The following is a 23,796-nucleotide window of genomic DNA, read 5'->3' on the forward strand; positions in this document are numbered from 1 at the left end:
ACGCGTGCTATCAGATGCGGGTGGCGGAACAGACATTTAGCGCAGCTTTTTTGCTTTCCGACCGACCATCAGGCTCAACGTTTGAGGCTTCGTCTCTCACACCCACACATTATTTTCGACCGAGCTCACCCTCACGATGGAGGCTTCACGAGGCCCTCCTAGGGTTAAGAACAAGGCTGCTGCCCCGATCCAGATCTCAGCGGAGCAGCTGCTCCGCGAGGCTGTTGACCGGCAGGAGCCGTCTCTACAGGCGCCGACGCAACGATTCGCCGATTTGGAAGAACTACACGAATACCAGGGCCGCAAACGCAAGGAATTTGAGGACTATGTACGGCGAAACAGAATTAACATGAACAACTGGATGCGGTACGCCGCTTGGGAATTGGAGCAGAAGGAATTCCGTCGGGCGCGATCGATTTTCGAACGGGCGTTGGACGTTACTGCAACCCATGTGCCGCTCTGGATCCGGTATATCGAGTCGGAAATGCGCAATCGGAATATTAACCATGCGAGGAACTTGCTTGATCGCGCGGTCACAATTCTGCCCCGGGTGGACAAGCTTTGGTACAAGTACGTTTATATGGAGGAGACGCTGGGGAACATTCCCGGCACAAGACAGGTCTTTGAGCGGTGGATGTCGTGGGAACCGGAGGAGGGTGCTTGGAGTGCGTATATCAAGCTTGAGAAGAGATACAGCGAGTTCGAGAGGGCCCGGGCGATCTTCCAGCGCTTTACGATCGTGCACCCCGAGCCGAGGAATTGGATTAAATGGGCTCGGTTTGAGGAGGAGTACGGCACCACTGATTTGGTGCGGGAGGTGTATGGAGTTGCTGTGGAGACACTCGGCGAGGACTTTATGGACGAGAAGCTCTTCATCGCTTACGCTAAGTTCGAAGCGAAGCTTAAAGAGTTCGAGCGTGCCCGGGCTATTTACAAGTATGCCTTAGACCGGCTACCCCGCTCAAAGTCTATTGTTTTACACAAAGCATACACCACGTTCGAGAAGCAATACGGCGATCGCGAAGGTGTGGAGGATGTCATCCTTTCAAAACGCCGAGTTCAGTACGAAGAGCAACTAAAGGAGAACTCTCGGAACTACGATGTTTGGTTCGACTTTGCGCGGCTAGAAGAAACCTCTGGCGACCCGGAGCGAGTCCGTGATGTTTACGAACGAGCAATTGCACAGATCCCTCCGTCTCAGGAGAAGCGACATTGGAGGCGGTATATCTATTTATGGATCTTCTACGCTCTTTGGGAGGAGATGGAGGCCAAGGACGTGGACCGAGCCCGTCAGATCTATGGAGAGTGCCTTAAACTCATCCCTCATAAGAAGTTCACTTTCGCCAAGATCTGGCTGTTAAAGGCGCAGTTCGAGGTGCGGCAGCTGAACCTCCAAGCTGCTCGCAAGACCTTGGGTCAAGCGCTCGGTATGTGCCCGAAGGATAAACTATTCCGGGGCTATATCGATTTGGAACGACAATTATTCGAGTTTGTACGGTGCCGGACACTGTACGAGAAGCAAATTGAGTGGAACCCATCGAACGGTCAATCCTGGATCAAGTATGCGGAGTTGGAGCGGGGGTTGGACGATACGGAGCGCGCACGAGCCATTTACGAACTCGGAATCGAGCAGCCTACGCTTGATATGCCAGAACTTGTCTGGAAGTCTTACATCGACTTTGAGGATGATGAAGGCGAGTACGAACGTGAACGGCAGTTGTATGAACGTCTATTGCAGAAGACAGATCACGTCAAGGTGTGGATCAACTACGCCCGGTTCGAGATCAACGTGCCGGACGAGGAGGAAGAAGAAGAAGAGGAGGAGGAGGAACGACAAATCAGCGACGAAGCCAAAAGGCGCGCGCGAGCCGTTTTCGAGCGTGCACACAAGGTATTCAAGGACAAGGAGCTCAAGGAAGAGGTACGTTATTTGCGCTGGTATTCGAAACAGTTTCTAACATGCATGCAGCGAGTGGAATTACTCAACGCGTGGCGGTCGTTTGAGCATACGCACGGATCGCCAGAGGATATCGACAAGATCGAGAAACAGATGCCACGGCGCGTCAAGAAGCGGCGCAAGCTCGACGACGACCGGTATGAGGAGTACATGGATTATGTGTTCCCATCAGACGACAAGTCCGCGGCGAACTTGTCAAAGCTGCTGCGGATGGCGCATCAATGGAAACAGGAGTCGGCTACGGAGCAATGAGGGTGTCATGCTACATATACCTTGTATAGTCAATTTAATAGGTCTTCCACCACACTATCTGTGAGCTGAGTAGAGGAGGTCGAATGATACTCTTGAGCCCCTTAGACAGTTAGAAACAGGCGCTTAAAAGAAGTATACATAATCACGCCACACAATCACTAGACAGCACCCGTGAAAAAAGCCAACCAGGAGCCAATGACAATGCAAGGCTGGGCGAAAAGTCGGGCTGGCGATCAGCAGCAAACGAAATCCAAAGCTGTGAGTGGTGCGGCGTAGCGGTGATCTCTGCCGCTCAGCAAGCCATCTGCAGGAACCAGCACCAACAAGCCTGCGACTATTGGATTCGGAATGTTTCACGGGACTCGTGAAGAAAACTCTGTCTTTGACGTCGAGAAATTGAATGTTGGAGCTGGCGTATCATGGGAGTGGAAAGATTCGAGAAATGAAGATGTAAGAATTAGCAGAGCCAACCGTGGATCGAACGCATTACCCCTGAACAGGACCCTTACAGCAGCTGTAAGGATCGTCCAAACAAACAGGTTGCATAAAATGATACTGACGTCTGCGAGACTAAGAGACACTCAGAGAGAAAGATGGGCTCGTTACTACTGTCTGAATGATGCACCTCAGCCGTGGCTGTCACATCGTCGTCCTCTTTCCCATCCCCTCCTCCCCCAGATTCTCTCTCAATCCCTCCCAACTTCTCCTCTCTCCTTCAAAATCCTTCCTGTTAACGGATTGAATAATACTGCTTCCCCTTGTTGACGACGACTTAATGTTGAATTGATTGAACGCGAAGGTGAGAGAATTTCTGTTGTGGTCCATGCTGGGGCCGTTGTTTCAGTTGCCCAAGCGTTCGCCCATACAATCACCGCAAATTAATTAATCTGGCCTGCTTGCGTCCCTCCCTCGCGGTCTCACTCTCACTCTCACTCTCCCTCTCCCTCCCCTGACTCGGAGCCTCCCGTCGCCTTTCTCCCCTTCCCAATTCTCGTCCTCACTCTCTGTCTGCCCCAATCCTTCTCCCCTTCTGCTTTTCGCGTCTCTCCCTTGACCATCGCGGTCTCGTGTCTCTCGTTTCTTCTCCCTGCTCGGTTTGACATCGTGCATCGCCTTTTCTACGCCTCCCCGTCCCTGGAAATCCCCGATTGACAGCCACCACCAGGTCGCCATTCCTTTCTTTCTTTTCCTTCGCTTCCTTCCGGCTATCACCTCGTCGATCTTTTGCTCCAGCATCTCAGCGAAGTCTCAGTTCAAGCCCTGCGCTCGCTCTGTAAACCCAACTACGTAACTCCTGGAGTGCTATCCTCGTCCTCGGAAGCGACCGTTTTACCCCCTCGATATCATGAGATAGTGCTCTGGCAGTCACCTTCCATTCTCTTTCCCAATAACCCCCTTCCCCGCCTCATTCACTTCGGGTGGCTGGTTTCCCACCAGGTCCTCTTCGGCTGGTATACTCGAAGCATCGACCTGGATCTCACTTTCAATGAGCAAAATGCTTGTGCCTGAACCCCCGGAGCCGCTGGAGGGTCACTGCTCAGTGATTTACAACAACACTCTTTACACATACTCCCTCAATGGATTCGCCTCTCTCCCTCTCGAACGCAATGCCAAATGGGACGACTCACTAACCCCCGGCGTCTTGGTCTCGGATGCGGCTTGTGTCATTGGCGGTGTTGACGGCAACGAAAATCACAAGGCTCTCTATGTAGTTGGAGGAAGAGGGAAGAAATCGACTTCAGACCCACCGGGACTACAACGATATTCATTCAAGGATAAGGAATGGAAAACCCTTCCTCTTGTCACTGACGACATTGCCAACCGGACCTCCCATAGCGCTGTCTACCTCGAGTCCTCGTCTTCAATTTTGATATACGGCGGTGATATTAAGACTGATTCCGCATCTGCTTCGACCTTCATTCTGGATGTTGCTGCTGCGCCATACGTTCCTGATTCCCCGGGAGAGAAGCCTTACCCTGCGTCTTCGCCGAGTCTCATCGATTGGGGCGACGGAAGGGCGGCGTCGTTCGGAGGCACGGCTTCTCTAGATACCGGGTATCTCTGGGACTCGGCTCAAGGATGGAAGTCCGCATTCAGCATACCCAGTGACATTCCCAGCGGTTCCAAATTTGTTCTTCTCAGTGATTCGCCTGACCTCTTGCTGCAGCGTTTTGACATGGGCAGTTCAAACAGGACCGTCAGAACCATTATGGTGCAGAAGGATGGATCGCCCAGTAAGCGACAGACTACTGGAATTGATTTGCCGACTTATGATGATACCTTCTCACCGACATCGACGCCAGAAGGGTTTTCTTTGGCTCAAAGCGATGACGGACTAGTGGTGATATCAGGCGGCAGTGGTACTTCTGCTCTATCCATGTTCAACCAAACGGCAAACAGCTGGGTCAATGCGACCAAAATTTTTTATGGCGACATGTCTGAACAAGAAATCCTTGGATCAACACCAACAACAACCTCAACCTCATCACCTACGGCCGCTCCGACAGAATCTACCACGCCGTCTGGATCATCAAGCAACGACTCAAGTAACGACAACATTGGCACGATCATCGGCGCAACCCTAGGAGGCCTTCTAGGTATTGCCGCGATTCTCGTTCTCATTCTATTCTTTATCAAGAGGAAGAAGGACAAGATGAGAAAGGCGGGTGGCGACAACGGCCGGCTGAGCTTTCAGGACCAGGGCGTAGAACCCCTAGCCCGATCGGCTTATCCTATGGCACAAAGTCCTGCCCCAAAAGCAGCCTCGTCTGTAGATTCACTAGCAATCTTCTCTGGAGCAATGGGCGATGAAAAGTCTCCCAGGTCCGCTGGCTCCCTCCCACAGTACATGCAGAAGACCCAGCCCGCACGGCCAAGTCCTCTCAACAATATCCAGTCCAGTGACACAAGCGAGTACTCAATGGACGACAAAGCCATTGAGGCTGGTGAAGCTGTACGACCCGGCGATCGCACGACGGACGAAGGTTGGGGCAAATACTTCCAGAATAACAGTACCCCAACATTGGTTGGTATGCAGTCCCAGTACGACTCCGCGCGAGGCTCGAAAGCTACCATCTGGCCTGGAAGCAACAATGCCCTTCCGCCCTTGGATACGAGTTTTCTTCAACAACCAACACCACTAGGACGAGTGAACAGCGGCAGCCCCACCACAGAATTCGCGACATCCGTCCGAGACGGCCGGCAAATCGCTATTCCTGAGAGTCAGTCTGCTCGAATCTCCACAGCCGACTCCGCTAGCATAATCTCCGAAGAAGACCCGGACCGGTGGCACAACGGCAATGCTCAGACACAGAGTTGGCTCGGACGACCACCCAGCAGTGCCTATAGTAGGAGTTTCTACAACCCTCACCAGAGCACGCGAGATCTTCCTACCACCAATACTCCTACAACCCAGGATTATAGGAGGCACGACTCCGCTCGTACGAACACACGAGGGTCCAGTATTCTAGTCCCTGATGACCAACCCCTTCCCATGCCAAGAAACAATGTCAACTCGGATATGAGCTGGTTGAACCTGAATGCCGACCGGTAGCCGGGTCATGAAAGTTATCGCAGGATTAATACTCCTGCGCTCAATCACTTCGCCTCTGGGCAACGTTTCACGGGCCTGGGCTTGGACCGGGCTTGAGGACAATAGCACACTTTCCTTAACCATTATCCCTCAACCACTGTTCCGAGACCATCTAGGGTACCCCTAAAGAACTCTCGAGCCTCCTCATCTCTTCACTGTTAACCCACGAGAATACCGCAATCCTACCCGGACCAAAAGCGCGCGCGCCGACACGCCCTTCCCAGCTCACTGCCCACCCTCTTGCATCTCGTATCATCATTTCATCAGCGCAGCGCCGTGATCGATTTGACTTGACTTGATCTGTACAATCCCGCTCTCAGCGACATTTCGTTCTTCTGTTCATCTAATAAAGCCTGGTCTGCTCTATCCTGTTATGCTTTGCTCGATATCCACATCCTGTTTTCTCTCTCTCGGTCGTCTCTATCTCCCTTGCTTGTTCGATTACAGTACATTTCATTGTACATAGAGATCACATCGGTTGTACCGGCATGGTGTACTTGTTTGTTTATCTGTGTGTTGTTCCTTGGTGGGTTTGATTTGATTTGGTCTGATTTGGTCTTGATGTTGATCATACATAGCTCTGTAGCTGCTTGTCGGCTGCTCGTCTACCTACCTCGTTTAGGTTAGGTTAGGTTAGGATCGGTGATCTTTCCATGCTTGATTGGCATGGCTGGAATGTAATAACTTTCTGCCAAATCCTTCTATAGTATCTGACCACAGCACCGCGAGATGTTTCTTATACCGGGTGACCGGACCACCTGATCATGGTGCGGTATCTTTACCTCAGGTAGTAACGACTGCGTAGACACTCAAGACAGCCAGCCGCAGGTGACCATTCCATTTCATCTGCATACCACCAATCTAGGTGTACTAAGATAGGCAAGCGCCATCGTGCACCTGCACCTGCACCTACATGCACCTGCTCGAAATGATCCTTCTTACCTCACTCAAGGTATCTCGTCCAGAAGGCTTTGAGCGTGTCTATCCTAGAGTAAGACTCTGCCAACTATAGGTTAGTCGAGTCCCAACACGAGCCGACACATTGACCACCCTCGTTGGCAGCCGGTTATGCACAGCGGTCGCTTCGCGAATTAGCTTCGCAACTTACTGAGGGTAAGGAAGCATATTCATCGTGGACTGCACTAGACTGATGCACAGGGGAAGAACAAGGCAAAGGAAAGACGGGAGAAGAGACTGGTTGGCGTTTGGTCTGGGCTCCAGCTCGAGCTCCAGCTCTCAGGTGCTCCTTCCCCTTCTAAGTACTTAGCTCCAGTGGAGAATGGGGGCTCTATATTGTGGGGAGGCTAGCATTGTACCTATGTTGTGCTACGAGCTTGGGGCATCGAACGAGGATATAGGTGGAGTTTTATTGTTCCTTGAATGGTATGAGTATGTGGCGATGCTAGAAATACAGTAGATGAGATTTTCAAAGGGAAATTAAGAAGGTTGAGGAAGCAGGAGTGTAGCTAAAATAGATGTAAATTCCGAAATTGTGCTAAAGCATTCACTCATTCAGTGTGGCATGGCATAGCATGGCATGTGCAGTCTCATATCAGAGCGTCGTGTACAGTCTCAATCTCATGATAAAGCAAAAGTCGTCATAAAGTCATTTCGTTATAGTCGTGTCATATCGTCTCAGGTAGGTCGTGGTCGTGGTCGTTTTCATAAATCATATCATATCATGTCTTATCCGGCGTAGAAACAGAGATCAAGAGCGCTATTTATTCCGCTTCATGTCAAGCAAGCAAAATAGAGGAAAAGAAAATATAAATTGAAAAAAGGGAAATGGAAAGAAATTAAACCATGACACCAGGAGACCGCGCCATCGATCTTGGTCTATAGTCAGAAGTAGAATAATTTTCTTCAATTTCATCAGGATAAACAGTGCGAGGCGAGCGCTGGCTCAAGCTCTGGGTACGATGCGGGCGAGACCCGGAAGAATTGGCACGAGAGCGATTACCGTTGTTATTGTTGATGTTCCCCTTTGACTTGAACTGCCCTCTTGACATGGACTTCGAGCGCTCTTTGCAAGCCTTATGCAACATAGCTCGCTCGCGCCGCTTCGAGTCGAAATTCTTCCACTCCCCAACAGCGGACTTGATACCCAGGGCGGCAACACCCACACTTGCAGCGTCGGTAAAGGAGTTTTTCATTCGGCGACGGCGGGCCTCCTCTTTTGTGATTTCCATGTTCTTGACTGCTTTAGAGTTTTCTTTGTGTTTTTCCATGCTTTCGGTTAGGGAGTGGACGGCGTGGATTGTTGCTGCGGCTGCGAGACTCGTGGCCCACATGGTCTCCCGATTGAGTTTCTTGAGTTTCTTGCGATCATCGGTGCTATCATCCGCGTCAGAACCATTCTGCTTTGGATTACATTGCTGCTCGTTGTTGGGTTGGGTTTGAGTTCGGGAGTCAGGGCGCGAGTAATATCCCACGTCCGTGTGACCGTAGCCCTCATCGCCTCTGCCTCCCAACGCAGGGGTATAGTAAGCTCGACTCACATCTCTGGAATGCCTAGCCCGTGGTGGGCTCGGATGACGGCGGTGGTAGTCGTCGTCACTGTACCGGTCATCATCGGAATAGTCATCGTAGCGTGACGACCGATGCTGACGGTGACGGCGCCGGTCATCCTTGTCACTCTTCTCACTCTTCTCTTCGAGGCCTAGAGCGGCCATGCCTTTGCTGATGTAGTCGGAAACGCTCTTGCTGCGCTTCCTGGAAGGCCGAGGACGAGAGTCGTAACTGTCATAGCTATCGCGGGAATCGTCCCGATGACGCGGGCGAGATCGAGACTGAGATTTTTGGTACCGGTCGTAAGCTTCTTTGCCGGCAGCGGCGAGAACACCCATGAGGGCGGCGTTCTTGGCTTTGCTTCCACCGCGAGAGCGAGAGCGAGAATGGGAGCGCCTGCGGTGGGATCGAGAACGAGACCGCGACCGCGACCCGTTGACAAGCCGGTTCGTTGCAAGGCCAGCCAGAGTCGATTCGAGCACATGGCGCTTCGAGTGTTTGTCGGGGTTGCGGTCGACGAGCCCATCGGTTCCTCCAGCAGCGATAGCAGCCGTGAGAACGCGTTTGCCTTTGGGTCCGGACCAGTCGCCGGGTTCCTTGCGAGCACGGAAAGCCTCGACCGCTCCGGCAGTCAAAGCAGCCTTGACCATCTGAGCGATGCGCTGCTCACTCTTCTCGCGGTGACGGCGACCTCCACGAGATGGAGAAGGCGAATACGAATAAGACTTGTGGTGGCGGCCACGGGAGCGACCTCGATCGCTCTCGCGATGTTTAGCCCCAGCCGCAGCAGCACCAGCACCTAGTCCGAGAGCACCAAGGGCACGCTCCGAGAGAGACCGGCGGCGACGAGGTGGAGAGCGACTAGCTGACGGCGAATAGGCATATTCCTCACGACCACCTAAGTCCAGTCAGCCTCATCTGTCAGACCTACAGTTTATTTGATGGATGGGTGTACACACGTCGCTCATCATGATGCCTGGAGTGTCGAGAGCGGGGTTCGTAATCGTAGGGATCATCAAAGTACTCGTCGGCCGAGTGACCCCTGCGTCGGCTTTTGCGTGAACGCTTCGAGTCGTGGGGATAGTCATGGCCGTACTCGTATGCATCTTTTGCAGGATGGTTGCGGTAGTATGCGTCTCTGGATCCACCGCCTGCGTTGCTATGTGGCAGCACGTCTGTGGGCGCTTGGTTGCCGCTGTAGTAATAGGGTGTTTCGGGGTATTCTGCAGGCGGATATCGATCGTGGGGAGGATATGGTCGATTGTCGTAGTAGGCCATGGTTGAGCAAGTGAGGTGAAGCAAAGAATCAGATGAGAGTTGATAGAATCATAGGCCTGGTGGTATTTCAAGACAGAGGCCGTTGATGGGGGAGGAGGAGGAGATGAAGCGAGAGCAGGTCATCAGGCCCGAGAGTGAGGCAGCTGTTTTAAGTGTGGCAATCAAGCGGGGCACCAGCCGCAGTCAGTGACTCTGACGTAACTTCTTTATTGCTGTTCAAGTCTCCAGACGGGAGTCAAGACAAGATGGTCAAGCCACAGTCTCGACTCTTGACCATGTCATCTGTGGCTGTCGGCACTCTCCGCACGAGATCGCTGCCAGTCAGCCCTTTCAGCCCGTCATGGGCCCAGTCCTTCACGGCTCATGCAACAGCTGAGTGGCCGGAAACTCCATCACTGAATTCATGATGATGCCCGCGGCTATAAGACTCCAAACTATAATCCCATTATCATTTGCCTAACCAGGACAATGATGTCATCTAATCGAGTCGGTGAGCAGCCTTGTCTGTCAGATTTTACACTGGAGTCTACCGTCATCCCGGGGTATATTCGATCGCTTGATGCTATAGGACAAGGCATCAAATCAGGTCTACGGAGTATCATACTATCTACTAAACATATCTGGGGGGCCCGTCGGGTTCCTGATCCAAGTTCCAACCCAACTTTCACCCCGGACCTATTTTCTCTTGGCATTATGTTCCATGGTTCTCTTACAATGAACTGAGAGAGATGACGAAGTCAGAGAAAATTCCAACCTTCTGGGTATCATCTGGTATCATCTGACTGAGACTCAAACACCCTTTGGGCTGAGTCACTGTTCTATTGTACACGCCAATTCGGCACATGACCCTTATCCACCCTTCGTGACATAGATGTGAACATAGTCAGTAAAAAAAAAAAAAAGCGCTGATAACTGATACATGCAAGTCTTGATGATGAAAGAGAATATGAAAAAGAAGTATGCAATGGTAAGCCGAAGAATTTCGAAGTGAAAATAACGCCCATTATACAGACGAATTTTGGGACTAAAATGTCCACAAAGCACTGAAGCACAAGTCTATCGATTCTATCCATCAATGCGGCGGCAAAGAAAAGATATAAAAAAGAAGTAAAAAAAAAACACCAGTGAAAGAATGCGAGTGCCGCCCCGCAGTCACTTCTGCCTTGTTCACGGGCGTCTCGCAGTCTCGCAGTCGATCCTTCTGGTCTCGGAGGATCTAGTTTGATGAAAACTGAGATTGTACATCAATCTTCTCACGTCCAGGTCGGTCACAGTGGGAGTCTCAAAGACCTCGAAGTTTCTCTCGAACATCCATCCTCATCACCCTTTGTGATGACACTGTATAAAGGACCTGTGACATGACTGTCTCACATCATTGTAGACGTCGACCTCATGCTATCATAGGCAATCGTATCTCCGAACAGGCATCGAATGGCTAATTGTTGTACATTGGTTCGTTCCTCCGAGCGGCCCATTCTCTGCTGGCGTCACTACTCCGTGGTGTCGAGTTGGTCGACATATCGTCAGAGTGTGTGCGGTGCGTGCGAATATGCTGCTTCATGTTGTCTTTTCGAGTAAAAGCCTTGTTGCAGATCGGACAATGCACACTTTTCTCACCCGTGTGTTTCTTTCCGTGCCGTGCCGCATGCCCCGAGGTCGTGAAGGTAGCGGTACAGGCGTGGCTGGCAGCAAACGGGCAGGGGTATTTGTTCTTGCGAGCTGGCTTGGGAGCAACCGACTCCTTTGAGGTACTCGCAATCGACGTTTGAGGAGATGGAGGCTCGGCTGAAAGGTTACCGCTTAGCCGCTTTTCCGGGCGTTGTTGGTAGCCATACGCATCATGCTGGCTCAGATGGTGGTGGTAAGAGCCATGCCCAGAGCTGGCTGCATAGTCGTAGGAGCATTCCGAAGAGCCCGGGGATGTCGGCCGGGTGGCCTCTGTGACTGGATCGAATGGTTGCCGCATCACCCTCGGCGACGGGGAGTCGGAGTACGTGCGCCCATAGTGGTAATCTGAAGTGCTTCTTGCTGGAGGCTGTTCCAATGGATACTGTTGCGAGGAGTTGGGGTAGTGGCTGGCTATCCCATGTGTCGTCGATCGAACCGCGAATGCCGGGTTATCATCGTTGTTCAGGATCGACACAAAACTTGACCTGCAACTGGACATTTCCCTGGCCACAGACAATCTGATAAGAGAAAAAGGAAAAGAAAAAGAAAGAAGAAACTCTAAAGCAGACAGTCAGCTTGTGCTTTTGCTTTGAAATTACGAACAACTGGCGGGACAGCAGTGGCGGAGTTATGAAACTCTATAAGCTGGGAACAGGAAGCAAAAAATAGGAGAGAGAGAGAGTCGAAGAAAAGAAAGCAACAAAAGCAAAGAGAAGGGAAAAAAAAATAATAGGCAAGAGAGCACACACCAGTTGTCTTCGAAGGATGTTTGTCGATTTCCTTTCGTGTAACGCGCGCTTTCGAACTGTAGACAGGCACCTGGGCGCAGATCTGACAGCAAACCGATAGATGAATCAAGGCCTCCCTGCCTAGTACCAAGCTGAATCAAATGATGGATGGTGATCCAATGAACTTGGGTGAATGGACCAGTTTGCAGGCCGAGGGGGGGTTCGGATTTCAGTGATGCTGACCACGGGCAACTGCGTGAATCAAGAACCCGAGGCGGACGGTCAGCAAGGCGGATCGATGCAGCAATGTAGTGGCTTTTATTGTCTTGTCCTGGCAGGTACCGGTCGAAGCTGGAATAGGCAATAGGAAGAGCCTGTCCTGAAGATGACGATGATTGTGAATTGGGCCGGTGAAAGTAGGCCTGGGGTTTGAAGCGGCGGGAAGAGGAAAAAGAAATATTGATCCCAACTCGTGAGGTGACAGAATGTAATTAAACCCAAGCAGCACTCTTCCAGAGAAGTGCAAGAGTCGGAGAGAGTGAGAGATGCAGAGAGATGAGTTTACGGGGGGGGGGAATGGAGGGGTTGCAGATGAGGGTATCTCGAGTCAGGATGTTGATAGAGGATGGATGAGGGAGGGGGGGGGTGTGGTGGTGGTGGTTATGTTATTCCAGAATGAAGGAATGGGCGAATAGGGAAGAGATAGGAAGATAGGAAGAAAGGGAAAGAAGAAAAAAAGAAAAGTATGAAGCTTTCAGAGAGTTGACGGAGAGAGAAGGAACAGCGATCATCCAGACCGGAAGGGAAATAGATGAAGAAATAAGAAAAGCATCCATCTTGAAACCGGTCCAGGGTCTCTCCAGAAGCTCTGACCATGAAGCCAGAAGAGGAGTTAGCCTGGAAGTTAGCGCGTGTAGTTGTGTACCTTGTCTTTAGGAGGAGTTAGTGTGGACTCGAACGAAGGCCAAGTGGAGCGCTCCGCTAGGCAGCATAATTCTTCACTGCTTCACATTGGTCTCCAGCACGGCGATTATTCTGATCTTCTCGCGACACTGTTGCTTTGACGTTCAATCCTCTGGCCCTACGCCAATGAACGACTTCTCAGCCTTCAGCCTTGGGGATTGCAGATTAATTGCATATAATTTGCTCAAGTTCCGCTTTCCAACCCTACAACGTGGTTCTGTCCTTAGTATCTCCGAAGTACACCCACCACCCAAGACTAGTGCTCCCCACTCCCTTCGCCTTGCTCCTCGGGGGCCCTTGAAAGTTGAAAGGTTGAATGTGTGAAACGTTCTGTAAGTAAAACTTACGTGGTACAGCGCCGCTTCTTTTTTCTGTCAGCATTTCTGTACGTACAGCCACAGAGCCATTCTCATCCATCAGTGTCTGAAGAGGCGCCGGACCCTCCCTCCTTTCAGGGCCCAAAGTCCCCTCTCACGGACTTAGTCTAACCATTTCAGTCGCTGGCTAGTACGTGTCCCTTGTCGTCAGCAGGGGTAAAAGACGGAGGGCCGAGTGCCGACGTACGTCGTAGTAAGTTATCCAACACTCGCTAACTCAGCCACTGCGTGCTCCGTATTCGTACTATAATAATAGTAGGTGATAAAAACAGGCGTAAGTGACGGTACGTACTTAGCCACGAACAGGGGCCGAAACAGCCACTCACAATGGTGGTTAAATTGAAATTGAGACAAAAACGTGGCCTTATGAGTTGTGCACTTTTCTGGGGGAGGCCCGGGAGAGTCGGGAGAAATCAGATCATGGTTCCAACTTCCAAGACTCTGCTAAGGCTTGGTCGCTTGGTATTCTGTGGTAATGCCAATGGGAGATTCCTCAATTGTTGGTCCAGATAATCATGACCTGGAGCAGTAAGCTCAATGCATGGGCTGACTTTCAGGGTTCTCTCTGTCCTTGGTGATAACCTTGCATTATCGGGTGCGACGGGTAGACATGACTCGAACCTTGCTCTAACTTTTAGCCAGGGACAGATTTAGCTGGAATCTCTAACTACTACTACTACTAACCAGTCTTCTTATCAAGAAGAGAGAAAGCTGCCGACGAACCCACCCGTGAAAGTCGTCAAAGTTCAGAGAAACTTGGACCGCACAGATCCGGTGAACCACGGGCAAAAAAATTACCAGAACGGCTGTGGTAGACCGTAAAATACAGTACGCGCCCATATCGATTATCAAGGGAGTATTCCAGTCACGGCATGGCATGCCCATCCCTACCCGACACGGTAAAGACTCCCTGGTTAGCTCCGCCGATGAGCCTGTGGACAAGCTTTTAACCACGCTGTTTGAACCGTCGGCTGGTGGCTCTCTATCTGCATTAGTCTTCTCCGTAATTCCGGCTCCGAGGCTGTGACAGACTAACTATCGTTTGATTTGAGACTCAGGCGATAATAATAGATTTCGATTCCCAAACAATAATAGCACAGTCTGGCTTGCTGAGACTCTGAGAGACTTGGTTGTTTAAGAAGTAAAGATTAGATCTGCAAGCAAACGTCTTTCTTGAGAATTTGTCTCCGAACCCCGAGCTCGGATTTAACGCCCTGAACCAAAACTCGGACTATTCTCGTGAGAAATTTGATGGTTTTCATCAGAGAATTATTTGTTCGGCACGAGCGGATCCCGGCAGTCCCTGTTTTGCTGCCCCGGCACAACTTGGGGTTAGATAATGCATAACTTTTGTACGTCCTATGTAGCTAGTACATGTCGAGATGAAGCTCTGGACGACGATTATTTCAATCTCTCGGCTTCGTGATCCAATCTCAACCGGGACAAAAACGATAGACTAGGTAATACACCTCATTATGATCAGTAGTATCAACATGGATCATGGATTTTCTACCGCATATCTGGAAGCCTTAAGGCCTCGGGTCGTCACTGCTTTTCTTTGGTATCTCAAGTTCTCAACCGGCCCTTGAACCCTTTTCGGACTGTGGCTTGTGATACGGCCGATACGGCCAAATCATTACGTATTTTCGTAAAGACAATAACTTTGAGAGACTGAATTGCTTTGGGCGGTAGAAGGCCTCCGTTCCCTCGTGCCGTAAAATAACGGAAACAGAGTCAAGCTGTCAAGAGACCCATCCCATCTCCATGGTCCCTGAGCTGAACATACCTACGTATGTATCCGGAATATCCGACCATTCGGGTTTGGAGTATAATTGGCTAATAAACCGCGCATCTGGTTCTCCGGATAACCACGCAGCTTGTGTGTTATTAGGTATGTAATCATTACTATTGATGTATACGTATTGCGCACGTTGTTGTCCCCATCTTGTCCACTAAGATCACCTGGCGATAAGGTGCGCCTGCGTCTGGATAGCCGGAGCTTAGCATGCGGACGGGACGATACTGTTGTCAGTCCGTCAAGCTTCAGCAGCTTGGGCGTATCGTGCGTATTGGTTTCTTCTCTGGAACAAAGCAGAAATATACGCCATGAAACTTCAAGAAGCGTCGGGAGCAAGTTAAGTCCAGACAAGGCGAAATTTGCTGTCATACCTCTCATTGCTCTTGCCTTGCAAGGACAATGCACCACCAGACACAACACAACCTTCCTTCCCGAACCCGAAGTTCCCGAACCCCTCAGCCCAGAGAATAATATTTCAGCCTGGAACTCCAACCCAGCCGGAGTCCCTGAAAGCAGTGGATCGTGTCTGAACTACCGAGAGAGGGCTGAGACGCCAAGTTTGGACCGCAGATGTTGATCTCAAGTTGGAGTCTGGGCAATCTAAACAGATTGACGGGCGCTGATCTGTTGATACGTAGCCAGAAGTTCAGACCACTAGACGTTAGGAAATAGTACGCAATGGCTTCAGACTTCCTGAATCATCGGCCAGGAATTCGGTCTCCCTTCAATCTTCATAGTTCAACATCCACGCTGGTGTTGTCCAGCTCGAGATTGCGAGTGACCCCTGTCCGCGGGGCCGCTGGGCTGACGCTATTCAAAGAGGCGTTGCCCAGTCCGCTTGGCAAGCGGGCATAAGGCTGACCTCTGCATGGCAGTTGGAGTCGCTCGTCCAATGAGTTTAAGTTCACTTCGTGACATCCACTCCCAAGTTCTTAGCATGTGCCACGGAATAATCGTACACCGAGTAAGAGTTTGCGAGCGTTAGGTAACCACATTATTATCGCGCCCCTGTGACGACTGACGACTCAACGAGTAACGACGAACACGTCGACTGGCCTCAGGAATCCACTGCCGAATACTCGAGCTGAATGAAAAATCAGGGTCTCAGGCAATGGTGTCACGGTGTCACAAATCAGGGAGCGTTATGTGGATTTGTGGACATGCCGTATAACGACCTAGTCCGGTCCACGGCCCCATACGCGTCTCAACAAAATGGAAATAGCCTCGCGAAGTGCCAACCCGGTCCTGTAATTTCAAGCCACCGGAAGGAAGGCCATGTGGACGAGCCTATTGCATGAGAAAAGCCAAGACCCCTGTCTGTGACTCTGGGGTGCCCAGCAGCTTCATACTGCCTCTGTCCCGGGCCGAGGATGAGAAGACTGAAAGAATGGGTTTGAATGGCAGGCTGGGCAAGCGATTGTTAGACCCAATACGGAAACGAAATCCAGATCCACGAGGACCTGAGACTGAGAGGTGCTGAGTTGCTGAGTTGCTGACAGAATAATAATCTTACAAGTTACGTACGAGGGGTCGGCGGCCTTGCAAGGGTCGTGGGGAAGCCAGAATCTGATTTGGCAGATCGGACTGTGGCTGGTGGCAGGAAAGGGCCAAGGAGCGCTAAGGGATAGAGATCGCGACTGGGCCCTGACATCAGGCGAAGTCACGATGGGACCAGCATAATTTAGGCCCAGGGAGAATAATCGCTTGAAAGTTTGAAAGACAGAAGAACCTGTTGACCAGGAACCAGGGACCAGGGAGTCGGGACCCGGGGAACCGTTGAGCTTTCAGCTTTGTTGACAACCAGAGTCAAGAAGAGTAGTATGAGAATCAGGAGAGAATGAGATGAACCTGTGAAGGAGGAAGATCTAGAAGCAGTGGGTCCCGGGCTTTTTCTTCCCGCTGACAAAGCCGTACTGGAAATACATACCCTGTAATAATACAGTAAAATACCACTGCAGTGCACTGAGTGCAGTCAGCTGCGTCCTCGGAGATCTTCAGGGTCCCGTCTGACTCGAGACTTACCATTTGGATCATCATCATCAATTTCTTTACTTACTTCAGGAGACACAGCCAGCCGAACGACCTATTCGCCGATTCGCCGAGGCGTAACCATGAAATGCATCTTCTATTGGCACTCGGGCTCGGAAACTGTGCTCGACCGACCGACCGGCGACGACTGGTGCTCCGCTCCCATCTTAATGTGAGTGTCAAACCACACGGCTCGGGTCCCGACTCCCAAGTCCCAACAGCGACGACTTGACGAAGAATCCACAGTTCGAATTTTTGATTCTCTCGGAGACTCGGGTTCTTCGCCTATCTATGGGCCTGTCTAGCAGTTCCCACTGCAAGTCTGCAACTGCAGAAACACTGTGGGGACGGAATGGGAACCGTGAATAAGCTGCGCCAAAACCTCTCGCTTTTCGGCAAGGTGCCCTAAGATTATCGCGCTGATCAGCACTGCTTGTCTTCTTCTATACAAACTCCTCAAAGTCTAACCCATGGACAAGAGCGTACGCATCAATTGTCTCCCGCGTAACACAAAGCTTAAGCCGCTAATATCCATTCGAGCCCTGCAGCCTCGTCACCTGGAGCTACGTAAGCGGAGTCGTCACGCAGTGGAGTTCTAGATTCATCGATACAGACGCCGCTTCTCGAGTCAACACCAATATCAACCAGTCTCGGTACGAGATGCTTGAGAAGTTAGAAGATGAGCTTTCCCACTCCGCTCCGGCGCTATTTGAGGGGTCTTCGAATCTAGTCGTGGCTACGCGTAAGCCATTCCCTCGATCTGGAGAGAAGCCGGAGTCGCACGGCTTGCGAGTCGTGACGAACTAGTCAGACACTGAAATAATGGCCATTCACTTTTCAAGCTAGCGGTAGCTAAGAACGAGCCAAAATCGCTCAATATCAGACTTTATCCTCGTCTGGCGGTGCTGATTCGTCTGTTGGCCTACTTACGTATGCACATACGCATACCCTAGTTACTAACTGACTAGTATAGGTGGGGGGTCAAGTTGATAACTACAAACAGCTCAGGGCTATCTAGACGACGCCATATGGTAACTTGCACGCTTGCAAAGCCACGCGTTGTCAACAATGAGGAGTATTGCTTATGCGCCGTGATTGAATCAAGCCCCTGGGATGTCCCTGACTCCCTGCGTCCCGAGTCGTCGTTTCGAGAATCACTCATTGTTTGGAAAAGATCCGGGACAATACCTGACGCATGACTCTCATATTGTGTATGTTTCACGACTGATTAGCGGCGACCCGATTGATGAGATCCACGAATGGCTGCAAGTGTCTTCATACAGAATGCCTCGGCTGCACCTGTGCGCAGAACCGAGCAATCAGCCACGCCATCACTCGCCTCAGGCCAACGCAGCACTGCGCTCATCACTTAGGATCATTTCTTGCTCATCGCATCGCAATCACAGAGCGTGACAAGCTAACCTTATATTCAATGCGACATAGGATTCTCTGCGCTTATGCAACTCAGCCTACTGCAGACCGATGCACTGTCTTCATGTGTACCTTTCTCTATACTTGAGACAAGCAGATCAAGGATTGACCTAGGCATGGTATAGCCACATTAACAACCACACATCCACAGACGCCATGCATTCGCGGCAGTATTAGTTACAAGCTCACCCATCCATAAAATGTGCTCTCCCAAAATACAGTATACTACCCTTATCGCGTCACCCTATCCCATCGGCCTAGACTTGGAACAACCACACCCTCCTCTACATCCTGACCACAACACCTCCATAAACCAAGGATACCCCCTACTTAGTCTCCCTCACAATCTCGCCATTCCTCTCCATCTCCCCCAGCATAGTATCAACAGTCCTCATCCCCTCCATCGCCGCCGGCGCCCCCACATAAACAAGCGCATGCATAACCGCCTCTCGAATCTCCAACTCACTCAGACCATTCCGAATAGCACCCCGTACATGCATTGCAAGCTCATGCTGTCTCCCCAGTGCAATTAAAATGCCCAGGTTCAAGAGCGAGCGTTGTTTTCTGTCCAGCCCCGGTCGATTCCAGGTTGCGCCCCAGGCCCATTCGGTGATGGTTTCTTGCATGGGGAGGGTGAAGGCGTTGGCGGAGGCGAGGGAGCGGTTTACATGCTCGGGGCCCAGGACGGATGTGCGAGTTTGCAGGCCGAGGGTGTAGAGGTCTGAGAGGGTTGTATTTGGGCTTGAGGAAGCTGTTGTGGTTGGGATTGTTGACTCTGGGGGAGCTGTGGTGGGGTTGGAGGAGGGGTTCGTGGAGGGGGGTTGTTGGGTGGACATTTTTGCTGCGGTCGTTTTAGGGAAGGAAGGCGGGGATGGAAGATATTGTAAAAAGACAAATGGTCAAATTTCCACAACTCCGTCAATTGCTGTAATGGCTGGTGTAGCTCAAGAAAGTCAATATTCGAAGTTGAAGAAGTATGTCATGGTGCGGGTCAGATCGGGAACTCGCGGAGTAATTCCGCGGTTGGGGAAGTATAGAAATCTACCTAGGGACAGTTTTGAAAGGCTTCAAATCTTGTATTACATCTGGCTTTATGATTTGTATCTGCTTACTATATCGCTGTCGCCCCTTTTCATGCCTACCCACCTCAATACTGCACATCCCAGAGTCTATGAAAGATCAAACACCTCTCTACAGATACCCATTCCTCATGCCATTGTAAAGTCCCAGGTAGTGGCGAAAAACTGTTTAGTCAAGGACAAGTAGTAACTATGTGGAATTTTGAGCGATTGGAATGCTTGGGCGCGCCCCTTGTTCTACTTCACACTCCAGGAAACAAGAAAGCTAGCGATCTCCACCCCAGGGGAAATGCAGTAGATTTGTATTCGGATCGGCTTCTGAAAGAGAAATTAGCTATTGTAATAATGATTCTTGGGTATAGGCAGACAAGGCTCAGTCTCAACCTGGAACATGCACAGTCGCCCCGAAGTTGAGGAATCGGCATGCCAGCACCATCACCCCTGGCCCAGTGAGGCTAACCTTCATTCCACACGATGGCAGAGCAATTCCTTGACACGACCAGCAAGAAATAGGAGTGGCGCTAATGCTAGAGTATATCTAATGTAAATGCGCTTCTTCAGATCAAAAGTTCGATCCAAGCTATATGCCTGTACAGACCAACATCTGAACCAAATACCTATACAACCGCAACAATGCCATCTCAACAAGTCTCACTCATAGTCATCAGTCTCTCATTTCTCCTCTTTACACCACTAACAGCCTCCCTACCCATCCCCCTCCCCAAAAATGGCTCAATCCAACCGAGCACTCTCAAAGCAGACATGCAGCCACGTTCTCCTGTATGTTCGATGAGCCCACCCACCTAGTATCTCTCTTTATCCTCTCTCGACTAACAGCAAACCATGATTACTAGCGCATGATTCCCGACCAGACCGACCTCCTCTCCCACATCTTCGCAGCAATGGGCATGGACGAGCTAAACAAATTCAACAAGCTGCGTCCGGAAGAGCACGGGGACGATACTCCAATTGATGATAGCCACTCGACCACTTATACGGTTACATCTTATGATAATGAGACGAACAAACCCGGGGCAAGCGATACTGGGAGTGTTCATGGGAAGGAAGAGGCGACTACAACAACTACTACGATTACGACTACGACGAGTGGTGCTGCTAGTCCCAGTGCTAGTGCTAGTGCTAGTGCCAGTGCCAGCAAGGGCGAAAGTGAGAGTGGGAGTGAGGGCAAAGATGCAGCGGAGGATACGGACAGTTTCATAGGTACACTGTTCGAGGTTCTGAGGAAGAAGTTCCGAGAGGCACTCAATAGCAGTGATGAGGTTATTTTGAGGTGATTGCTCGTACAAGTCGTGAAGGCAGAGCTATTACGTGACATTTTGGCGCGCTTTGATGAGGGTCGTGCCTGGTATAGTTTATGCCATTCAGTGCAGGGGAGATTAGCGTCATGAGCGATGATATTCAGAATAGGTTCTTGGAATGTATGGAAGTAGCTGTATAATTGATTTGTGCATGGTCAAGTGTGAGTCTACCAAGGTCATACTGTCTGCGTTCGACCACTCGAAAACGAGTGTCAAATTCAACACGGTCCAATGACAGGAGGCCCGGCTTGGCTCAACAGCGCGTAACGCTCGTCGACAAGTTTGGAAGATACCTACGATATACCTACCTCACATATGCTAGAAGGACAAGGGTTGGTGCAGAAACCAGCATACAGAACGCAGAATTTAGCGGCGTTAGTCGCCTCCTTGCGTTGTCGGTCGAGAGCTTGTCTCTAGGGAATCAGAATGTCTTGTGATCCGTGTGAGACGTGCCACGACACCTTGGTAATCTGTTCGTGCTGTAAGACGCGCATCTCAGCTCGAGGCCTGAAAGCGTTCTTCAGCACCTGTACCACGCGATAGTCAGCGATGGACTCGAGTCCAGTCACGGGTGAGGGCCACGATGTGGCTTCCCCGGTCCCGAATCGTCGCCGGCGCTCTTGGTGACACGGTGAGTTACTCAGGTGCGCAAAGAGATCCTCGCCCCTTTAGCAGATCTCATGATGTCGATAATGCTTAGGCTGGATCTGAATGTCGCAGTGAACGACGATCGGGACCCCGAGAACGCCGCGTAGATGTTTGAACGCCGATACGAAGCAGGTAGTGCGACCGTCACGTTAGTATTAAGACCTGTTGAGGACTGATGTTAGTCTAGATCAACAGATTTCAAAGAGTGGCACGGCAAGAAGGAGTAGTCAATCAGATCAAGTGTAGAGGGTCAACATGCGATCTCGCAAGGTGAGGAGTTCGTCAGAATTGCAGAATTCTTGAGTGAATCATCATGGAAGACGGGAAAGACGGGGTCAGAATCCACTTACTCAACCATGTTTCAGACAACTCAGCTCCCAGATCGTTGAGTTGTCAGTATCGCCAATTCAGGCCGGTAGGTGAGTAGGAAGGATAATGACAGAATCATCTTTTGGCGGCCACGACTCAATAGTAATAGCCTCATCACGTGCCAGCTGTATACAGTGGAATCCGCTCCAAGCTCGACAATCCAGACGCCAGCATCACGTCAAATCAAGCTCAAGGGTTTCCTCCCCAAAATTCTCCTCGCAGCCTTGCTGTCCCCGCTCTTGACCCATTAATTTGCTCATTCACCCGACTCCCATATCCTCCCTCCCCGTCTCCAATGGCCGAATCCCCTGGTTCTCCTCTCTCCTCAATTGCTTCCGACGACATGTCGGATCGCGACGACTCCAAGCAGGGTCACTCCCCACCAGCAGCGAACATGCCTCCTTCCAAGCGTCGCCGTACCGGCATGGCCTCCTGGGATCGTAACACGCCTGTCTCTACCTCCTTCCAGGATGAGGTGCTCCCGCCCCCGTCGCCGTCCTCTTCCATATCGTCCGATACGTCCGGCGAAATTCCCAACTCGCCCACCATGCTGTCGCTCATAGGGGCAAACCAGGACGAGGACTACAGCGGGCAATGCAACGACCAGGTTACCGTCTGTCGCTGGGAAGGATGCGATTTTAAAGACCTCGGGAATATGGACGACCTGGTCCAACATATTCACAACGAGCATGTCGGTAGCCGACAGAAGAAATACTCCTGCGAATGGTCCGATTGTCCTCGGAAGGGCCAAACGCATGCAAGCGGTTACGCATTACGCGCACACATGAGGAGTCATACAAGAGAGAAGCCCTTTTACTGCGCTCTTCCTGGTAAGCTTCTTATTTTTCGGCCTCACCCTGTCCTTGACAGCGAGCCCGCGTAACAAGTACAACAACCACTAACCACGATGCTCGCGTTTCCCACAGAATGTGATCGCAGTTTCACCCGCTCCGATGCCCTCGCCAAACACATGCGAACCGTTCACGAGACAGAAGCCCTTCGACCCTCCGACCCCGTCCCAAAGCGTCATGATATTCCCTCCTCCGCCGGAACTCCCGTCGGCACCCCAGCCAGCAAGCTCCAACGTATCAAACTCAAACTATCGCACCCACCCCGCGACGACTCCGAACAATACAGCGAAAGCGTTAACGATGACACGGCCGGAACCGAGGATCTCGACGAGTTCGAGGTACCGGAGTTCACCTCCGACACCGGTTTCGACGACCACGAACTCGAGATGAACCCGCACCAGCTCTACAGGCTCCTCCGCCGTCAAATTCACTGGGCAGAACAAGAAGGCGCCGAGCTACGAAGTGACTGGGAGAAAATCAGACCGCTGAGGAAACAAGCGTGGGTGGACAAGGAGTCACTGGTGGATGACTGGATTGAGGCCGAGGTTCGCCTTCTTAGCACACTCTTTCCCAAACAGGGTGTCGCAGGCCCAACTAACGCTTCAGCAAATGGAGTAGTCGCTGCGACACAGTCGCAGCTGATATCTGCTGCGGCTGGAGGGGGCGAGCCGCATGATCGAGGCTCTAACCCGCCGTAAAAGTCATGCTTGCCCCTTCCCGGTCTTTCTTCTCACGCTTTTTTTCCCGTCTTTTCCTGTCGGCTTATTCCCTCTATTTCCAACCGTGTACTATCCTGGCGCAACTTCGTGGCTTATGCTCATGGTCTCTTACGTGTATTTTTTTTTTGTCAACAAACTAGCTTGGCGCAATGATGGTACCCTTCACCACGAAGTAGCTGTACGCATAATATCATTTACTACTTACACCTCCTCGAACAGTGTTTACGAAGT

General features: G+C 51.2%; 7 protein-coding genes across 7 annotated transcripts; 4 read left to right on the forward strand and 3 right to left on the reverse strand.

The window, feature by feature from the left end:
• Positions 1 to 20: 20 nt before the first annotated feature.
• Positions 21 to 2,409, forward strand: clf1 (putative cell cycle control protein (Cwf4)). The gene is made up of 2 exons (XM_073721334.1): positions 21 to 1,921; positions 1,970 to 2,409. The coding sequence occupies exons 1-2, from the start codon at positions 137 to 139 to the stop codon at positions 2,207 to 2,209; spliced, it is 2,025 nt and encodes a 674-aa protein (XP_073569334.1). The 5' UTR covers positions 21 to 136; the 3' UTR covers positions 2,210 to 2,409.
• Positions 2,410 to 3,570: 1,161 nt separating this feature from the next.
• Positions 3,571 to 6,500, forward strand: BJY04DRAFT_93693 (uncharacterized protein). The gene has a single exon (XM_073721333.1). It carries the CDS (start codon positions 3,696 to 3,698, stop codon positions 5,760 to 5,762), a length of 2,067 nt encoding a protein of 688 aa, XP_073569335.1. The 5' UTR covers positions 3,571 to 3,695; the 3' UTR covers positions 5,763 to 6,500.
• A 1,583-nt stretch (positions 6,501 to 8,083) lies between these two features.
• BJY04DRAFT_93725 (uncharacterized protein) lies at positions 8,084 to 9,705 on the reverse strand. The gene is made up of 3 exons (XM_073721335.1): positions 9,269 to 9,705; positions 8,300 to 9,207; positions 8,084 to 8,135 (listed from the first exon to the last, which is right to left on the reverse strand). The coding sequence occupies exons 1-3, from the start codon at positions 9,585 to 9,587 to the stop codon at positions 8,127 to 8,129; spliced, it is 1,236 nt and encodes a 411-aa protein (XP_073569336.1). The 5' UTR covers positions 9,588 to 9,705; the 3' UTR covers positions 8,084 to 8,126.
• A 1,136-nt stretch (positions 9,706 to 10,841) lies between these two features.
• On the reverse strand, positions 10,842 to 12,060 carry BJY04DRAFT_93765 (C2H2-type zinc finger protein). The gene is made up of 2 exons (XM_073721336.1): positions 12,005 to 12,060; positions 10,842 to 11,813 (listed from the first exon to the last, which is right to left on the reverse strand). Exon 2 carries the CDS (start codon positions 11,752 to 11,754, stop codon positions 11,023 to 11,025), a length of 732 nt encoding a protein of 243 aa, XP_073569337.1. The 5' UTR covers positions 11,755 to 11,813; positions 12,005 to 12,060; the 3' UTR covers positions 10,842 to 11,022.
• A 6,665-nt stretch (positions 12,061 to 18,725) lies between these two features.
• On the reverse strand, positions 18,726 to 19,521 carry BJY04DRAFT_93795 (AhpD-like protein). The gene has a single exon (XM_073721337.1). The coding sequence runs from the start codon at positions 19,414 to 19,416 to the stop codon at positions 18,907 to 18,909; it is 510 nt and encodes a 169-aa protein (XP_073569338.1). The 5' UTR covers positions 19,417 to 19,521; the 3' UTR covers positions 18,726 to 18,906.
• Positions 19,522 to 20,292: 771 nt separating this feature from the next.
• Positions 20,293 to 20,954, forward strand: BJY04DRAFT_220120 (uncharacterized protein; the record flags this gene model as incomplete). The annotated part of the gene is made up of 2 exons (XM_073716776.1): positions 20,293 to 20,439; positions 20,514 to 20,954. The coding sequence occupies 2 exons, from the start codon at positions 20,293 to 20,295 to the stop codon at positions 20,952 to 20,954; spliced, it is 588 nt and encodes a 195-aa protein (XP_073569339.1).
• Positions 20,955 to 22,171: 1,217 nt separating this feature from the next.
• On the forward strand, positions 22,172 to 23,772 carry BJY04DRAFT_193664 (C2H2-type zinc finger protein). Its single transcript, XM_073711940.1, has 2 exons — positions 22,172 to 22,825; positions 22,922 to 23,772. The coding sequence occupies exons 1-2, from the start codon at positions 22,291 to 22,293 to the stop codon at positions 23,542 to 23,544; spliced, it is 1,158 nt and encodes a 385-aa protein (XP_073569340.1). The 5' UTR covers positions 22,172 to 22,290; the 3' UTR covers positions 23,545 to 23,772.
• Positions 23,773 to 23,796: the final 24 nt, after the last annotated feature.

The sequence above is a fragment of the Aspergillus karnatakaensis genome (assembly GCF_047715665.1).
Source record: "Aspergillus karnatakaensis strain CBS 102800 unplaced genomic scaffold BJY04scaffold_37, whole genome shotgun sequence".
Lineage (NCBI taxonomy): Eukaryota > Fungi > Ascomycota > Eurotiomycetes > Eurotiales > Aspergillaceae > Aspergillus > Aspergillus karnatakaensis.